This window comes from Anopheles stephensi, chromosome X (genome assembly GCF_013141755.1).
Source record: "Anopheles stephensi strain Indian chromosome X, UCI_ANSTEP_V1.0, whole genome shotgun sequence".
NCBI classification, from domain to species: domain Eukaryota; kingdom Metazoa; phylum Arthropoda; class Insecta; order Diptera; family Culicidae; genus Anopheles; species Anopheles stephensi.
Window position 1 is genome coordinate 21,143,883 of NC_050201.1, and position 19,167 is coordinate 21,163,049.

At 40.5% G+C, this 19,167-nt stretch overlaps 4 protein-coding genes and 1 long non-coding RNA gene across 7 annotated transcripts in view; 2 read left to right on the top strand and 3 right to left on the bottom strand.

Moving 5' to 3' along the window:
- LOC118513984 overlaps positions 1-19,167 on the bottom strand; it is a 493,738-nt gene that overhangs the window by 224,053 nt on the left and 250,518 nt on the right. The gene's annotated exons all lie outside the window — the stretch shown is intronic.
- LOC118513910 lies at positions 1,030-2,408 on the top strand. Its single transcript, XM_036060255.1, has 4 exons — positions 1,030-1,132; positions 1,225-1,298; positions 1,377-1,493; positions 1,580-2,408. Exons 1-4 carry the CDS (start codon positions 1,125-1,127, stop codon positions 2,308-2,310), a joined length of 930 nt encoding a protein of 309 aa, XP_035916148.1. The 5' UTR covers positions 1,030-1,124; the 3' UTR covers positions 2,311-2,408.
- On the bottom strand, positions 2,599-19,153 carry LOC118513939. Of its 2 annotated transcripts, none has more exons than XR_004906535.1 (5): positions 4,883-4,904; positions 4,747-4,820; positions 4,276-4,684; positions 3,892-4,208; positions 2,599-3,829 (listed from the first exon to the last, which is right to left on the bottom strand). XR_004906535.1 is itself a non-coding variant. In XM_036060327.1 (5 exons), exons 1-4 carry the CDS (start codon positions 19,136-19,138, stop codon positions 3,938-3,940), a joined length of 792 nt encoding a protein of 263 aa, XP_035916220.1. In that variant the 5' UTR covers positions 19,139-19,153; the 3' UTR covers positions 2,599-3,829; positions 3,892-3,937. The 2 variants fall into 2 exon arrangements, 1 of the variants encoding a protein (XP_035916220.1); XM_036060327.1 differs by lacking the exon at positions 4,883-4,904 and adding an exon at positions 19,101-19,153.
- LOC118513961 lies at positions 5,274-7,390 on the top strand. The gene is made up of 2 exons (XM_036060372.1): positions 5,274-5,422; positions 6,495-7,390. Exons 1-2 carry the CDS (start codon positions 5,354-5,356, stop codon positions 7,161-7,163), a joined length of 738 nt encoding a protein of 245 aa, XP_035916265.1. The 5' UTR covers positions 5,274-5,353; the 3' UTR covers positions 7,164-7,390.
- On the bottom strand, positions 9,380-14,628 carry LOC118514504. Of its 2 annotated transcripts, none has more exons than XR_004906649.1 (3): positions 14,503-14,628; positions 14,265-14,438; positions 9,380-14,205 (listed from the first exon to the last, which is right to left on the bottom strand). It is a non-coding gene; the product is annotated as an uncharacterized LOC118514504 (long non-coding RNA). The 2 variants fall into 2 exon arrangements; XR_004906650.1 differs by having other exon boundaries at positions 9,380-10,879; positions 10,952-14,205; positions 14,265-14,628.

Consider the following 19,167-nt stretch of genomic DNA (forward strand, 5'->3'; position numbering starts at 1 on the left):
CCAAGGTATCTAATATGTACACAAATACACCTTCATTGCATCTCCGAAATTTATCTTTTTCGTATTTTTGAAAAGTATTTTTCTGTGTTACTTTTTATATTCGTTCCTTTTTTTTTAGAAATGCCTTCAATCAATCCTTTGCGAATTGATGTTGTTATCGCTAGGATTGAAAAAGTGGATGGAATGATTCACGGTGTCGTGGGGAAACCCTTGGGCTACCAGCCCGTTATAACCTGCTCAACAGTCGGTTATAATTGTGGTACCGGCTTCCACATGCCGAACCACAAGATCGTTGAGGGTGGCTTGCGAGCGGTTAGGTACACGCTCAAGGAAAATTTCTCCCGTCTCACGGCATATACCACCCACAAGCCACTGCGTGTTGGACGCACTTATCTGGCCGACGTTGTACTTTCGACGAGAGATGACAGTCTTGTCGATTTCCATCATCATGCCGGCGTGCCTCCAATTCTCACGCCGGTGGATTCGAACGTTTCCCATAGGAACGTTCGAATCGTGTCGTACCACGATAGCACCGTTTTCTGCGTGAGTCCAGTTTCTTTGGCGCAACGAGAAGCATCCGTATTACTGGCCCACTCATAAATACAACGCATAAGCTTGCTCAAAGCAGCTTTATACTTGTAAAGGATTGAACCAGCTCGAAAGCTGCTGGTTCCGCCACAAAGATAATCGCACACAGCACGAACATCATTCGCCGAGTTTCGATCGACGCTTACTTTAAAATAATTTATTTGCCCTTTAAAACCTGTCTATACTACAAAGCTCAAGTGTTTATTTTTAATGCTCAATATATCCCAGGCTCCAAATGACAGATGAAAAGACGTCTTTTCGTGGTCTTTTCACCCACGAAAAGACCCTTGTTTTTTTCTTGTAGCTGTCATTTATTTAAAATTCATACTTATTCATTCATATGCCATAGCTGTGTGTAATACCTCCCCTTTACCGGTGGCTTTCGTATCTTTTTCTGTGTTATCAATTATAATGGGTTATAAGTTGATTTGAACTTGTACTTACCGAGTTGCTTGTCCTCCATCTGATCCGTGAGAGCTATTGCGGTTGTGTTGTGTCGAGACGTAAACATCCAATAAGAGAAGCAACCAAGCAACATGGAAAAGTATGTATTTTTAAATTACATGTAACAAAGGATTCGATGTATAATATATTTATCTCTTTGTTCGTGTTTTAACGATGTGGCGAATCATTTAGCACACCACGCAAGATTGTGGTGCTCAATATGAGAGACGGAAAATATGTTTTATCCGAGAAGCCGCAGCCTACAGGTATAAAAAATATTGGTTCATAAAACTTTAGAGCAGTATTGAGAGTAATATGTATTGTTTTTCATCGTTGTGTTACAGCTTCCTCATCACAACCAACACTACATCCAGATTTTATAAAACAACTACCGACGGCAAAAAATACATCAAAGAACATCCAACCTGCAACAAACATCGTTCACCGCAGTGTTTCCGCAGGTTTGTATGGTTTTCTCGGCATGCGTTTAAAAGATTGGGAGCAGTATTAAAAGTAATATGTATTGTTTTTCATCGTTGTGTTACAGCTTCCTCATCACAACCAACACTCCATCCAGATTTTATAAAACAACTACCAACGGCAAAAAATATATCCAAGAACATCCAACCTGCAACAAACATCGTTCACCGCAATGTTTCCGCATCCATTTCGGATTCCATTTTTTCCGCATCCAACAAACCCAACATTTCCAAACCCATAAGCAGCAATAGTCCCATAAATCTAGAGACAACAATATCCTCTATAGACGCAGGATTGCGCGAACTTTTAGTTTCAATTGGACAGAAAATGGATGACATGACAAAAAAAATTACAAATTTGGACCAGAAACTTAATGAAATAGAAACTAACCACGCCAACAGGGTTCGAGTTGTTGAGAAAAATCAAGCAATTATTAAAACTAAGCTGGACTTGATCTTAGATAAAATCTCTCCTCGTCCAGGATTGGTAACAAATAGTTCATTCAACTGGGAACCGATCGCATCCAAAGAAATGTTGGATGCAGTGGATCAGCAGCTTAATGATCAACAGTATAAAAAAGAATTTGAAGAATATCTGGAATGCCAGCTGCCAACAGATAGCTCGGAAGAAAGGCTTCATTCAGCGATGGACATCATTTTTGCCAGACAGTTTGTTATAGAGATGAGCTGGACGGGAATTGGACATCCGAACCAAAAAATTCCGTTGTTTGGATATAAAAATATTCTTGCTTTATTTAAGCACATTGGAACCTTTCACGGAGTAACTCCAACTCCTTAAAAAATTAAAACATTCTTCCAAAATAAATTGAAGCATGCCCGCCAAAGACTGAACCTAGAAGGTAAGATTAAATCCACACACCACAGACATCAACATTCTCATTATTAGTGTTTTGTTGTTTTGTTATAAAGTTCCTTCACTAACTAAGTGTCCTTATTTTTTAAAATACATGTAATATGATGTAATATGTATGTTAATAATAAAAACTCATGAAAAATGTATAATGTATAATATGTAAATTTTTGAAATGTTATAATCAATAAATTATATTAATTAAAAAGAACGATACAGAAAGAAAATCATATTAATTATTTATTATCTAAGAAATGCAAATATTAGCCTACGAGGGTATGAATTAATGGAACATATTGATACTCATTTTCTTTGGAAAGGGGAACAGCTACCAATTTACATCGTATATCCTCAATATTAACATCCGATTCCGTATGTGCCAGATCGCTCAGGTTTCCATGATGCATATGCATAAATTTAGAATTCAAAGGATATACAAAACAATCGTCTGTTTGAGACAATTTTTTCGCAACAATTTTTATGTTACGGTATTGTTCATGTGCAGTGATAAATTTTCACACGTTACCACTTTTGGTCAAAAACCATTCGTTACGTTCCCCAGTTTTTAAAAGAAAGGCTTTGCGGACATGTAACGTTACCGTGCCAGTTCTGGTATGAACAGAAGGGAAATTTAAACATAGATTAGCGGAACGAGTGTTAAAAACTTCTTTTTCGGAAAGTCTATTTATAGTTTGCTCTAAGCATTTCCAGCCAGAACGCAAAGAACGTTTTAAATGCTGCAAATGGTTTTCAAATGGATAAGAAGATATGCTACTAATTGGACCAAATTGTTCAACTTCTTTGAATATATGTAGCAGATTGTGTACATTGCTTGAAATAAATTCCGGGCCATAGATATTTGCGTAATGTTTTACATAAAGTTGAATCAACGTGTTTGCTGAAGGCCAATGTTCTTAGTAAACATTTGAGGAAAACAAAGTTAAGCTACAAAAGAACAGCATGAAGTGCTTGTATTGTTCTTCATTTGTTATCTCTTTGAGTATAACGAAACTGGCATAAAATAGAAATTAGGAATATTCTGAGCCTTTCCAGTGCTTATAGCCACGCAATGAACGGAACTTTCTATGAATTTCAATAGGAAGTTTGATGTTGGTCAGCATTGCAGACAAATTGTTAATTTGTGTATTGTTAAGCTTTTTTTTAACGCCAAATTTTCCTTCCATGAAACTTACGATCGTGCGTTTGGTGATACCTAAGTCTATCAAATGTAGTTGATCTGCGACGATTATTTGTTTGATAATGTCGAAGTCATTTAGTTTCAACAATGGAGTACAATATTTATGATGACCTTCGTAAATTCGTAATCTGAACCCATGATCTGTTCGCTCAAGTTCAGTATAACTGGAAAATGCAGTTCTTCCATTAAGGCTTCTTCCTTACGTTGCGCATTTCAAGCAACCATCTCGTGAGTTGAAACCAGCAACACCTATTTAAAAAAGTATATTAAGTTCCATACAATTTTCAACGTAATCTTATATTTTGTCTTACCTTTAATATATGCTCGAGCAGGTGAATCAGCTATAATGACACGTAATTATATGGAAATCTTTTTGTTATTGATGGTTATTCCATTTTCCATAAGGAAGTTAAGTTCATCAACGAAGGGCTGAAGAAATTGATCGATATCTGCTGGTTTTGTTGATCCGCTGTAAACTGCAATGGTCATTACCGGCACTTCTGGAATGTTATGAACGTTGAATAATATTGGCCAAAATTGAAGATTGCTGCTTTTAAATATGGGTAATCCATCAATAGAAACATTAAGTTCCAGCTTAGAATACGAATCGAGAGCTATATCGCTGCGGCTGAAAATACAAAACGTAACGTTTGTTATGTAAAGATTGTTGTTAACAACTTTTATTAGCTACGCACCTTAGTTCGTTGAGCAGACATCGTCTTATCCCGTTATACCAATACTGACTTCCGTTTATCGTTACAACTTCATTTGAGTCATTTCGATGAGTCTTCAGCAAAGTTCTAGCATCTTTTGGAAGATTACAAGAACTCACGTTTCGTATGATTTCCATAACTTGACTTATAGAATTATACGATTGATTGGTGGATATTGCCCATCGACGTAATTCGGCTTCTACATCATACCCTTCTGTGCGTTCTGTGTCCATTCTTTCATCGTCAGAGCTTTCAACTAAATAGTCCGTAACAAACTCATCACATTCAGGTTCGCTTGTCGTTTCACCGGCTTCTACTGCTATCACATTGGAAGATCCTTCTGAATGATAATCCATAGGTGCATCGCCTGCGCCTTGGTTGCTTCCAATAACTGGAAAACAAAACTAACCATGTTATAAAAGAAACTAACAATGATATTTGCCCGTCTTATACCGTATGAACTTCCTCCTGCAACTAGCTCTTCGTCATTCTGCTCTAGCAAAGCTGCTCGACGCTCTGTAGCATCGCTATAACGATACAAATATGAATTATATTTTACTCGTTAAGTGAATTGGTCACTCATTTTTACAAGATTGGTGATATTAGTAGGCACTGAGCAAAAACGTAATTAAGAAGCACTCGGAAAATTTTTGTTTGTACGGATAGAAGTTTTCTTTTTGTAGCGCGTCGGCCAGTCTGACAGGCAAAACAACAACAATCGCTGATCAGGGAACCAATATCAACAATATCATTGCTCTCTATTTTTTGATTAAAATTGAAAAATAATGAAAAATCTTTTAAAACCAAATAAAATGTACATGTTAAATAAAGACACGATTTTTCTATATTTTTTTTAATGATTTTACTATTTATTATTAGGTAAAAAGCCGTATAAAGTTCATGAACTCGCTGACTTAGTATTGTAAACAGAGGGATTTGGTCTTTTCATATGTTCCTTGCAGCCTGGGAAGTAACGGGGATACCAAGCAGAGAATGGAAAACCGGCAGAGTGTTAGCGAACGTGATCGTGATAGGACGTAAGTCTGGAACAGTTTAATAAATGAACAACTCTACATTTGGCGCAGCCGGTAGGATCGAGAGGAAGAACGGAAGAACAATGGAAGACAAGGTGAGAGATGTTGTTTGCTCCCGTGGGGAATTTTGAAATGTCTAGTTCCCCACGGGAGCAAAAAAAAAGGATTTATGTGAAATGGTGAAACATTTTAAACAGTGATTACGATTGTAAACAGAGTGCTCATCAAGTGTTTGGTTGAAATGACCAATTTATTGTTGCTAAGTTTTGAGAAGAAAGTGAAATAAGTCAAAAAAAATCAACAAGAGTCATTATGCTAATGAAACACTAAGTTAATATACTTATCAGAGAAACAGGGATAAGGCCAAATTTGGGTAAGAAGGATTGAATCACTAAATTGGGAGATGAAATATGCCGAAAAGAAAATTGGTTGCGAGTCCGAGAAAATAAGTTCTCGAAGCGCACGTGTAAGAACGCCCCGTGAAAAGAAAAAAAAAGAAGCGAGCCCGGTAAAAAAAAGAAAAGAGAAAAAAACCGAAGCGCATTAGAAAAAATTGTTGTGAGTCCGAGGAGAGAATACCTCGAAGCACACGTTTGAGCAATACACAGGTAAAGAAGAATCACAGAAAAGCAGAAACAGAACAGAAAAGCGAGTCCGGTAGATAACCGAAGCGCTAAACAAAAAAAAAATGTTTGCGAGTCCGAGAAAAGAACAAAAGATTTTGTTGTGAGTCCGAGGAGAGAATACCTCGAAGCACACGTTTAAGCAAAACACAGGTACAGAAATACGGAAAAGCGAGTCCGGTTCAAAAAAAAAAACCGAAGCGCTATAAACAATGTAGGCACCGAAACACACAGTTCGATAATATGCCATAGTTTTATAGAATAGGCTGAAACGAAATTTTTGGAGTACAATGGTGGAATGATGAAATCTATCGGAAGATAGAGTCATGGAGGAAAGCAAGAGAAAAATAGAAATCAAAAGTGATTAGGAAACGAAAGCAGTAGTGAGAATATGTTGAGAATAGGAAGAGGAATCCAAAACGAGGTTTTATAAGAAATCTGTCCGGAAAATAGGGAGAAGCGCAATGGGATAGCCATTATGGATTATCATTACGGTAGCTTGGCGCAACTCAAATGTGGGTTTTTTGTTTACATTTTTCTACAGATGGAACAGCACTTCCATTTGGAACCATTTAACGATGCCGTTGATAGTTCGGCGTTGCGCCGTGAGTGGGAAGAGTGGCATAGATCATGCGAGATAGTCTTGGAGTTAAAGCAGACTGAATCGCAACATGAAAAGCTGCTTTTTATGTTGGCCCGTGGAGGCAGAGGATTGCAACGTATCTACTATAATTTAGCACCTGTAGTGGGAGAAGTTGTCCCAGATCCTCCTAAACCACCAATGGCACCAAAAGAAATTCCGGAGTATGATAACGCAGTTCAAAGGCTCAACGCGTTCTTTATTGGAAAACGCAATGAAAGGGTTGAGCTAGAGGTATTCCGCGCGCTAAAACAAAAGCTCGATGAACCCGTTAACCGCTACATGCTACGTCTACAAACACAAGCGCGTAGTTGTGATTTTGGTGCTCGTGAAGAAAAAGAAATTCTTCAGCAAATAACTGTTGGGGCTAGCGATGAGCGAGTAAGAGACAAAGACCTGGAAGGAGTAATGGATTTGAACAATCTGATAAATTATGCGATCAATCGAGAAGTGCTAGTGAAACAAAAAGAAAAATCTCATCCCTTTAAGGGAGAAAACAGTGCGCTGGCTATTAATTATACGGCGGAAAGGAAAACGTCATCGACGGGGAACGATTTTCGAGGACGAGATTAGAGGACAGGTTATAGACCTTCCCAGGATTGCGGACGATGCGGCTCATGGAGGCATCAAGCGAAGGACTGTCCGGCTAGAAATTCTCGATGCAACAAGTGTGGACAGTTGGGACACTTTGCAAGGAAGTGCACAGAAGGGCGAAATAGGCGGACAACACAGGGAATCAACCGGTACCGATGGCAGAAACCGGAAGTGGCTAATGCATTGTGTAATGAATCGCCCCCGGCTATAGAAAAGGTAGAGTGACAACTTACTCAGTTTACTTTCGTTTCAAATTTTTGTTTCTGTTTGGAAATCATAAAGAAATGATTGAGTATTATAATCTGTGGAAAACGGAACCTTTAAATCCTCCTTTCGTTTATTGAATTAGTGAATTGGATTCGTAAGTCATCAAAATAAACAATATATGAAAGGAAAGGAACTTACTATCTGTTATTTTCAAATAATTAATCGTATGTTCATATTTTCTATTTTAGCAACAAAACACCAATGATGGAATGATTGTGGGACACATCGATAAAATACCAGTAGAGTTCCTTATCGATTCAGGAGCAATGATAAATACGAAAACAGAAAAAGTATGGGGAAAATTAATTGGTAGCAGGGCCAAGGTATTTAACATGGAGTTTGAATGTGATCGCCAGTTCAATGCGTATGCATCTAAAGTCCCATTGGAAGTGGTGGCTGGTTTTGAGGCATGAATTACAATCAATGCTGCAAAACCTAAGGTCTACACAGAATTCTTCGTTATCAAAGGAGCGAATCGATGTTTGCTTTGCAAAACGACAGCGGAGGAGCTGAAAGTTTTGAAAGTTGGGCTAGAAGTTAATCTGATAGGGCAAAAGAAAACACCATTTCCAAAATTTCCGGGAATCCAATTGAAGCTTGCAATTGATGATACTGTTATGCCAAAGAAGCTAGCCTGCCTAAGAATACCGATAGCGATGGAGGAAAAAGTCAATCAGAAGTTACAGGAAATGTTAGAAGCAGACATAATTGAGCCAGTTATAGGTCCTGCCAATTGGATATCGCCTATGGTAGTGGTTCCTAAGGGTAAAGACGACATTCGTCTTTGCATAAATATGCGATACCCTAATAAGGCGATTCAAAGGGAACACTATCCTCTCCCTGTAATTGACACACTTCTCAACAAGCTAAAAGGAGCAAAAATATTTTCCAAGCTAGACATCACGTCGACTTGTTACCACATTGAGCTACACCCGGATTCACATGACATCACAACTTTAATGACAGGAAGAGGGCTATTGAGGTTTACAGATACAGAAAAGATTTACCCGCAAACACAGAGGGAAGCTTTAGCTGTTGTTTGGGCTGTAGAAAAATTCTACACGTACCTTTTCGGGATTCATTTTACGGTGTACACTGACCATAAAACGTTGGAATATATATTTGGTGGAAAACACCAAGAAGAGAAACGGGCGTGCACGCGTGCCGAGGGTTGGGCACTGAGGTTGCAACCGTATGATTTCACAGTCGTACACGTTCCAGGACAAAGCAACATCTCGGATATTTTATCTAGGTTGTGCCCCCCGTCGAGTAAAGCGTTTGATGAGGCTTCAGAACATTTTGTTTGTTCTATTGAGATTGGACCAGTAGATATAAAGTTAGAAGAAATCAAACAAGCAACTAATTCCGATGCAACTTTGAATGAAGTTAGTAAGGCTATTGAAACAAACACATGGCCGTCACATTCGTTTGCTTTTCAGGCATTTGCAAAGGAACTTGGGGTCATAAACGGGGTGGTAGTGAGGAATGATCGAATTGTTCTCCCAGAGAAATTGCGGAAAAGAGCTTTAGATATTGCTCATAGGGGTCATCCAGGTATAAAAACTATGAAAAGAAACATCAGAGAGAAAATTTGGTGGCCATATATGGATCGGGACATAGAAAACAGGGTACAAGAATGTGAAGGCTGTGCATTAGTAAGGCAATCAGGGCCACCGGAGCCGATGACAAGAAAGGAAATGCCAGAGCGAGCATGGCAAGATTTAGCAATAGATTTTTTCACAGCAAAAGAATGTGCGACATTTCTAGTCGCAGTTGACTACTACAGTAGGTTTCTTACGGTTATGGAAATGAACACCACGACTGCTAGTAAAACAATTGAAGTTCTTGAACGTATATTCCATCACCACACTTACCCCGAAACGATTAGAACCGATAATGGCCCACCATTTTTTTTTTTGAATTTTTAGGTTATTGCAAGAGCAAAAATATTAGAGTCATACATACTATTCCATACTGGCCACAGATGAATGGGTGAGTAGAAAGGCAGAATAGGGGTATCTTGCGGGCTTTACGGATTGCCAAAGCAATGAAAGACGATTGGAGGAAAGCGGTGCAAGAATACGTTTATAGCTATAACACAACACCTCATTCAGTTAGGGGAAAATCTCCAATGGAGCTTCTCACGGGCAGACCAGTTAAAGACCTACTACCTTCATTAAGGACTGACCCTTATTGGAATCGGGATGAAGAAGTTCGCGATAAAGACATGATCAGCAAAATGCATGGAAAATTGTACGCTGATAGAAAACGCCATGCCAGGGATAATGCGATAAGTGTTGGAAACAAAGTATTCATAAGAAATTATGAAATGGGTAAATTAGAGCCTACTTTCCGAGCAGAACGTTTTACAGTCGTAGAAAGAAATGGCACAGAGGTAGTTATAACCGGTGAAAATGGAAACAGGTATCGAAGACCAGTAGCTCACATAATAAGATGTCCCACGACGAGTAGCACAAGGAATACTCTACAAGAAGAAGGTAAAACTAATATTCCATCCTTAAAAATATCAGATGGGACAGGACAAAAGCAAGGCCAAAACGAGGGTCCCCTGCCCAGAGAGACCAAAGAGATACGTCAACATACCATTGAGGTTTAGGGAATGATTTCGTTTTGTTTATTCCTTAGTATGTTAAACAAGTGTTATATTGTTAAATTTGTCTAGATTTGTTGGACTAGGTGACCCACATAACCAAAAAGCGATATCCGACCTTACTACGACCTATATACGGAGTCGTATATGTAGACTTATATGTACACTTACAGCAGTAATTAACAGACTTCGTGGATGAAAAAAAAGCGTGCCATAATTATAACAAACAAACCATAAATGTGAAATGTTTCATTCACGGTCCCGAAATTTTTCAGCGGAGGTTTGAAACGTTTCATCCAACCACTTTTGAAATGAAATAAATCAACAATTAAAATTATTCGTTCAAAATTTTTTAGACTTTTATTCGTTGACTTTCGATAAGTTTTTTGACACAACAATCAAACACAGACACAGAAAAGCAAACAACAAGCTATGCCTTTTCTCCTTCTTACACACGTTGCGCGGGCAAGACACCGTCGAAAGAATAAAAAACAATACCTACATTTCATGGTATTTTTCACCGACTAGAACTAGAAGAAGAAGCGATATGGTCTTCTACGTCGATGGCAGATGTATCGTCAATGGCAGATTCAACCGCATCTAAAAATTAATGAGAATATCAGCACATGAATCACAATTTCATCTCATCCTAGAGGACAAATAGAAGAAGGACTAAAACTTCCCATGAACAGTGTGGTCAAAGGTTGACACTCCGACAGAATCGCACTGTTCTCTGAGTGCTGCTAATTGCCTTTTCCTTCTATACAAAATGCCACTCTTTTTCCAGTAACGTGCGTAATTTTCGTGAGACATTTCACTACAACCAATTGAAAAACAAGATCATAGTTAATTAAGTCAAAAATGCACTTTTATAAACAACAAAACCTACACCACGCAATATGCACCAAAGCACGCCTACAATTGTCAATTGACGAAGCAAAATTTGTCAAAGCATTCTTCGATAAATCAAAAAGGCAACTGAACGAATTGGGAAAAAAAAATCGAAGCTGATGAAATCATTCAAAAATCAGTTAAAAGGTGAAACATTTCCAGTCATTTCAGAAATATTTCAACAATTTATTTTTCTCCCATAATTTTTTTTTGCCGACATGAGATAAAATAGCACGTCTCGGAACCAATTTTCCTTTAAGACCACAAAGTCGGATAGTCAGTACAAGCTAAAATCTACCGACTTATATCAGACTTTGTGGTCGTAAGGAGGTTATGTGGGGAGGGATGTAGAGTACTAGACTATAACGATTAATTCAAATAATGTCAACTGGGTAACGCAAGGCAGTAATGTCAACTGGGTAACAAATGTAACGTGTGTTACAGATAAGTAACGGGGATACCAAGCAGAGAATGGAAAACCGGCAGAGTGTTAGCGAACGTGATCGTGATAGGACGTAAGTCTGGAACAGTTTAATAAACGAACAACTCTACAACACGAAGCAAATTTTGTTGAGTTAGGTTGTACTTGCGAAGCTCCAGTGTAGCATCACTGCTAAACATCTCAAAAACACCTCATGAAAACATACATTTTATAAACACGTACGTAGAAATGGTCAATCACACCAGAACCTTACGCAACAATTATTTAAACTCAAGCACCCTGTACCCCACCAAGAACAGCATATTCAGCAAATTTGACCAAACATCCATTGCAATAAGAACATTAAAAACCGACTAGCGCACTCGGCTAGCGAGTTGCGCAATGCAATACGAAACCAAACCAACCAATGCACCATACATCGCACGGTGCAGACAACGGTCAGCAACTAAGCGTAAAACTTTATCCACTCCGAACTATCGCAAACAAATAGAACAAAACAGGCATAGTCATAACGACACATTTTATGCGAGCGTAGCAATCGATCGCACCGCGACCAACTCATCCATAGCGACACATTTTATCAAGCACAGCAACGGTAAATCGGCAATTAAACTGAAGCAAACCACCTAACCCATATCGAACCAAAATTGCGCAACGTAAGGCGACACATTGTTTGCGCCAAGAACCTTTAGTTCTTGTCTCCATGCGGAACGTTAATGTAAGCAAATTTTTAGACAATGCTGTTCAACGAACAAACAAAACAAGACTTATTCGAACTAACAAACAATAACACAAGTCCATCCATCCAAACGAAATTCGACACTTTTGTTGACGACAAAAACTTTATGCCTTTGTCGCCAACCAGGAAAAAAAAACAAATAGAAAAAGTTATTTTGAATTTAACATAAACTCAACCTAAATTAAGTAAATTGAACTTTATTAAACTGTAAGAATAAAGTAATAAAGCTGGTATAAATAAAGCTGTCTTCCCCAGCCAACGAGAAAGTTGGTTCTGGGCTGAGACTTGACGCAACTCAAATCTGACGTCCAATTCCTTTCAAGAGCTTTGAGAGTCCCCCTACCCAAGGTAAGGCCTCAAAGGCTCCAACGAAACAGTATGGGATGTTCCTTCTGAATATCTAGAGTCACCTGGCCGACTCAACGCCGATAAGCTTCGAGTGTCCCCCTACCAAAGGTAAGGCCTCGATGTCTCCAACAATCCAGTAAGGAAGATTCTCATCTAGAATCTTCACGATTGCCTGGACAATCGATAAAGGGAAGAATTGGTTCGCTCAGCAAGTTGCTGTTCGTCGCTCTCGTCGAAACCCAAATGAACCACGTAAGTACGGCGCGATTCAAATCGAATATGCGCAAAGCCCCGTCGTAAAAGACCGACCGATCCCGCGTATCACATGGTAACCGCTTTCCTCCATGTTACATGGCGACCGTATTCCCTGCATATTACATGGCGACCGTGAGTTTATTCTGCAATCTTCGTGAATTAAGTGACAAGTGAAGTGAAAAAACTAGTGCTGCCGCAAGAAGTGAATTGCAAAACCAGTGATTGATTTTATTAGAAATCATCCAGAATATCGAAAATTTTTACAAAAAGTGCAATGCATATACATGCAATGAAAAAAGCCATAAATAAGCAGAGACAAAAACTGCAAGATGGGTTTAATCTCAGCAAAGCAGTCAAGTAAAGCGGACTAAGTACAATGAATAAACAAAAACAGAGTGATCAGTGTTGTACACAAAATGTGAATCAAAGATATCGATCATAACCGAGAATGCCCGGGATAAGGTAAAGTGAAAGGAGGAAATGCCTTGTGAATTGTGTACAAAGACGATATAAGATTTAAAAGTGACGAAACATTATGATCATAGTGACGAACGAATAACCTGAACAATCGAAATGTGAATAAGTTACAAAATTCCTGTAAAAAGAAACAAAAAAAAAAAAAAAACAACGCAAGTGAGGTGAAAATCATTAGACAATTTCTAAATTGTGAATCGTGAATTGTGCAAGATGAAGCGACTACTGCAGTGGAAGGCGAGACCACGGTGCACGAAAGTGGACCGGCGGGATCCAAAGAGACAGGAGTCTCCAACGTAGATGCGTACGGACAAGAGTCCCACCAAGATGATAACGAACACGAGAACCAGCAAGATGACAACGTAAACGAGTACCGGCAGAAAAGCATATGGCGCATCAAAAATGTGAAAACGAAGATAAGTAATGCATACAATTTTTAGAATATTTATAAAAAGAAATTTATTCGACCCAAGAGAGTCGAAATATCTATTTAATACAAAACGTCTTTTTTCAAAAACGAAAAGTCTATTTTAATGGGAGACAAAACGAAATATATAATGTATCAAAAATATACATATGCGACCGTATTCCCTGCATATTACACCAGCAATTGTTGCTCCGCAATTGTTTCCCTTTTAACTCGTCGATTTGTTCTGGTCTCAGGTATGGTTTCACAATCTTCAACAACTACGTTATGCTCTGTTACTTGAGAACAAGCAATGGTCTCAACTTCAGAGTCAGTGTTGTGTTGCTGCTGTCCACATTGCGACGAGCTACCAATATGCGTTGGTGCAGAAATCATGGGCTCCACAGCACCCAAAGCAGGTACATTAGGAGTACCGTCAACAGCACGTTGCAAATCTTAAACCTCAATCACTTTCTGTTCGAGCGCATTGAAGTTTCGCAATGATCATGGGCCTCCTCCCGTAGCACGATATTCGCTCCTATTGTGAGCCAACTTCTTCTTCAAGCCTGATTTATAATCAGCCCAAACCTAAAATTGTAAAAGAAGTGATTAAAAATATTGCACTGATTATTAAACAGCCATTTTACCTTTTTCCAACCAGATACGTCTTTTGTCGGAGGGCCCAAATCGTGCAGATTTGTGGCTACTTCATGCCAAAATTTGTTGGACCCCTTGTCCCGAACCCCCGCTACGGACCCGTTCCTTTCAATCAAAGAAACAAGCACCTCAAAGTGTTGTTTAGTGGTTGTTTTACGTTTATCCTGCAACACAATTGTCATGAAAATAATCTCGAAGCCCAATATTTTATAATTTGCCAATACTTACAGCCATCACGACAATTCCAAAATCAAATCAATATTAAAGCAAACCAACCGAATGTTTTGCACGCGCAAACATACCACAAGCTAAATCACAGCTTCTCAGGTGATTCTATTCAACCTGCCTCTTAGAAAATTTGGTTTCATTTTGAGAAGTGCGCGCTTCATCAGGTTGCTGGCACAATTACTTTTACAATATACAGGATGTTCTAGCGACATTTGAGAGTTCCTTACAAAAAAATAAACAAATTTAATTTAATTTAATTTAATTTTATTTAATAAATTTTTGTTTGTGAAAAAAAAGTTTTCCAACGAAATTTTATTATGTGAAGAGTAACTTATAACTAATTTTTCTTGGGTTTTGCTATTGATATACCGGTATCGCTTTTAATTTCTGCTCGAAAAATAGAAAATAGGCCGACGAAATATTTTTGTTTCCACTATTCGGGTGCGTTTCAGTTGCAAAATTTATTATAAAATTTTCCATTGTTTTATCACGTTGTGCGCATCGAAACGAGATATTTTATGAGCCAGTATGTAAACTAACTAAAACCATTCACATAAAATAAAGAATTTTATTTTCCTATAAACACCCTATAGGTGTTATCGAAATTCTGCCACACTGCGTTTATCGAATGCGATAAGTTCAGAAACGAGTAGTTTTGATTATAAATAACTTTTAGCAGTTGTATATATTGTAAAACGACTCAAGTAAATGTAGCTTATCCGTAATCATTGCCGTGATTACGTGTTTCAATCGCAATCCATGCCTATGTTAAGCGCATGTCTTACATGAAAACTTTCATAGTCCACCCATTCTCCTGCCTCCTCACACCATACTCTTGTACTTATGTGTACTTACTTACTTTTCAGGCGCTATAACCGCTTTGCGGTCTTGGCCTGCTGCAACAATCCTCGATACCGCTCACGGTTCAGCGTCGTCGTCTGCCAATCCGTTATCCCGGCCGTTCTGGCGGACGCATCAACGCCATCACTCCATCTCAATTTGGGCCTACCACGTCTCCTCTGTCCTTGTGGACGGCCTAAAAGGACTTTACGGGCTGGGTCGTCCGGTGTCATTCTCATGACGTGACCAGCCCACCGGAGCCTGGCGAGTCTAATGCGCTGTACGATAGTGAGATTATCATACAGCTCGTAGAGCTCGTCGTTGTAGCGGCTCCTCCATTGTCCTTCCACACATACGGGGCCAAAGATCCTTCTGAGCATCTTCCTCTCGAACGCGGCTAAGAGGGCTTCGTCAGTTTTGGACAGAGTCCATGTCTCAGAGGCGTATGTGAGTACTGGGACTATAAAAGTTCGGTACAGTCCCAGCTTCGTCCGTCGCGACAGGTATTTAGAGTGGAGAAGTTTCCTCAGGCTGTAGTATGACCGGTTGGCAGCCAGCACCCGTGCGCGTAACTCAACATCAATGTTGTTGTCGGTGCTGACTTTTGACCCCAGATAGGTGAAGTTTTGGACGACTTCGAAGGTGCGGTCACCTATCTGTACATCACCCCTGTGTAAATCAGTGTTTGTTAGCAGGGCCGCTGGTGGTGCCACCATCATTTTGGTTTTCGCCTCGTTCATCTCCAACCCGAGGTTCTGTGCCGCACGCTCGATCCTTTGATAAGCTTCTGCTACATAGGAGAGCCTCAAACCAATGATGTCTATGTCATCAATGTATGCCAGGATCTGGATTGACTTATAGAAGATGGTCCCCGAAGTTTCCACCTCTGAGTCACGGATGGCTCTCTCTAGCGCCAGATTGAAGAGGAGACAGGCGAGCCCATCTCCCTGGCGCAGGCCCTTGATGGTAGCAAAGGGCCCTGAGAATTTTCCATCCACCTTCACCTGGCATGAGATGTTGGCCATTGTCATTCGTACAAGCCTGGTAAGCTTGGCCGGGATTCCAAAAGAGCTCATTGCGTCGTACAGTTTTACCCTGGCTATGCTGTCATAGGCGGCTTTGAAATCAATGAAGAGATGGTAGGAGTGGAGCTGCTGCTCCGCCATCTTCTCCAAGATTTGCCGCATCGTGAAGATCTGGTCAGTGGTTGATTTTCCGTTTCGGAATCCTCTCTGATAGTTTCCGATCTCTTCAACGAATGGGACAAGTCGATCTTGTAAGATTAGGGAGAAGATCTTGTAGGCGGTATTCAACACCGTAATACCCCTGTAGTTGCTGCACTCTAGCCTATCTCCCTTCTTGTATATAGGATAGATGATGCCAAGATTCCAATCACAAGGCATCGATTCGCTATCCCATACCTCAGTAATAATTTGATGAATTTCCTGTTCGAGTGCTGCACCACCGTTTTTGATCAGTTCGGCTACTATTCCGTCGGTGCCTGGTGCCTTGTTGTTCTTGAGCCGACGGATGGCCATTCGTGTTTCATCTATGCTAGGTGGCAGTAGCATGATATCATCTGCTAGTGGAGCCTCTAGCTGTTCGTTGAACTGATCATTTAGCAATTCATCAAAGTACTGAGCCCATCGCGAGAGGACCTCTGGCTGGTAACTGACCAGATCCCCATCCTTATTCCGACAGCAGGTCACCTTAGGTCTAAAGTTATTTCGGCGACCTGCTATCTCCCGGTAAAACTTTCTTCCTGGTCCGTAACGCACTCTGATTTCTTGAAGTTCCTGCACCCGCTGCTCTTCCCAAAGTTGTTTTTTGGTGCGGTGAACTCTTTTTTCTTCTCTCCTGAGCCGTGAGTATTCCTCTGTGCATGCCCGCGTTCTATGCCGCTGCTGCATTACTCGGTATGCGCAGTTTTTAAGTTCTGTCACATGTCTACAATCTTCGTCGAACCAGCCAGATCTGGTGTTGCCCCGACGTGGTGGGAGTGTGGAATTGGCACAGCTTATTATTTTTGTTTTTAGAGCGTTCCACCGTTCGCTCGTAGTTTCATATTCATTTTCTGGTAGTAGAGCCTCACATAAAGCGGATTTGAATGCCTGTTGGACGTGACTGTCCTTTAGGGATTCCGTGTTGAGCCGGGCCTGCGTGTTAACTTCGCCCCCATTGACGCGGGGACGGGCGATTCTGCAACGAATCACTAAGCCAACCAAATAGTGATCGGAATCGATGTTGGCCCCTCGATACGTTCTGACGTTCAACAAGCTCGACTGTCTTCGGCGGCTAATCAACACGTGGTCTATCTGATTGGAAGTGGCTCCATCCGGAGACATCCACGTAGCTTTGTGAATGTCTCGGCGCGCAAACTTGGTACTTCCCACAACCAGATTGTTTGCAGCTGCAAACTGGACCAATCTACTACCATTGTCGTTACTGTGCTCATGTAGACTGTGACTTCCAATGTATTGGCGGTACATTGGCTCCCTACCGACTTTTGCATTGAAGTCCCCCAGGATGATTTTAACATCGTGCCTGGGACACTGGTCAATGATTTTTGTGAGGCGGCCATAGAACAGGTCCTTCTCCTCTTCATCCTTGTCTTCGGTAGGGGCGTGAACGTTGATGAGGCTGATGTTGAAGAATCTGCCTCGCATGCGCAGGGTGCATAGCCTATCATTGATAGCCTTGAAGCCGATGATTTCGGATTTCAGCCGCGGACCGACGGCGAAACCCGTTCCGAGCATATGGTGGCGGTCGTGGCAGCTGAAGTATATATCGTAGCGGCTACTGCCACGCCTGTTATGCACACCATTCCCTAACCAACGGATCTCTTGTAGCGCTACGAGGTCCATGTTCAGTATGGCTAGGGCGTCATCAAGTTGCTTCAAGGCTCCGGCTCTGTAGAGAGTGCGTACGTTCCATGAGCCCATAAGAATATTGTTTTTTGGACGGTGCGGGGGTCTGATATCGTATAATCCGGGTATCGCATAATTATTTGAGCTTTCCGTAGTCGCAATGTTACTTGGGGCAGGGGGACTGGCCCTGCGCCCAAGCCCCCAGGTACCTCTAGAGGGCCTCGTGGCAGTTTGGTTTAACGTCTGGTTACCCCCCCCGACGTACAGACAGACCAGTTGCCTGGTCTGCCCACCCCCCTCCTGTTTAGCCTTTCTCCACCATCCGCCCAAGGGGTTGGGACAGGCCCGTGTACCCAAGCTTGGATATGTGGTGGGGAAAGTTACCACTCTGTACGACGAGGACGTGACGGAATAGGAGTTGGGTAGGAGAGCCTTTGTAACCCCGAGAGGAGCTTCGGTTCCTACCCCATTAGCAGAGCATATGTGTATTAAAACAAAAAAATAAACAAACACACAAGTGAAAATAAAAAATGTAATAATAATTGTGCATAATTTAATTAATCCATCAAAGTTCTATTACACACAAAACAAACATATTTAAAAAATAAAACTTATTGATGAACATCCTTATATGAGCCAATTTAACCATCTTATATCATCAATTGCACGGATTCAACTCAAATCCGCAACTCTAAATGTGAGGGATCTCATCTCATACAAACAGGAACGAAAATAACCGTCAAATCACTCATCCATTCAAAATCTGCTTCGATTCAAAACCAACGGTAAAATGAGTGTCGTTTAAAGAGACGTGAGTTATTGTTGAGTGCCCGGAGCGATCGAATCTCGGCGAATGATGTCCGTGCTGCGCGCGAATCTTTGCATACGTACCTAAACCCGTCGATGAACTTGTATCGTTTCATCTGCATATCATCTCCGCATCTCGGGTACAATTGTT

Coding starts and splice junctions, on each gene's coding strand:
- LOC118513910 (XM_036060255.1), top strand. Junction 1,299..1,376: donor CGAGAAGCCGCAGCCTACAG/GTATAAAAAATA, acceptor GTTGTGTTACAG/CTTCCTCATCACAACCAACA. Junction 1,494..1,579: donor TCACCGCAGTGTTTCCGCAG/GTTTGTATGGTT, acceptor GTTGTGTTACAG/CTTCCTCATCACAACCAACA.
- LOC118513961 (XM_036060372.1), top strand. CDS start 5,354: ATGAACAACTCTACATTTGGCGCAGCCGGTAGGATCGAGAGGAAGAAC. Junction 5,423..6,494: donor GAAGAACAATGGAAGACAAG/GTGAGAGATGTT, acceptor ATTTTTCTACAG/ATGGAACAGCACTTCCATTT.
- LOC118513939 (XM_036060327.1), bottom strand. CDS start 19,138: ATGCAGATGAAACGATACAAGTTCATCGACGGGTTTAG. Junction 4,821..19,100: donor AAGTTCATCGACGGGTTTAG/GTACGTATGCAA, acceptor GTATCGTTATAG/CGATGCTACAGAGCGTCGAG. Junction 4,685..4,746: donor TGCAGGAGGAAGTTCATACG/GTATAAGACGGG, acceptor TTTGTTTTCCAG/TTATTGGAAGCAACCAAGGC.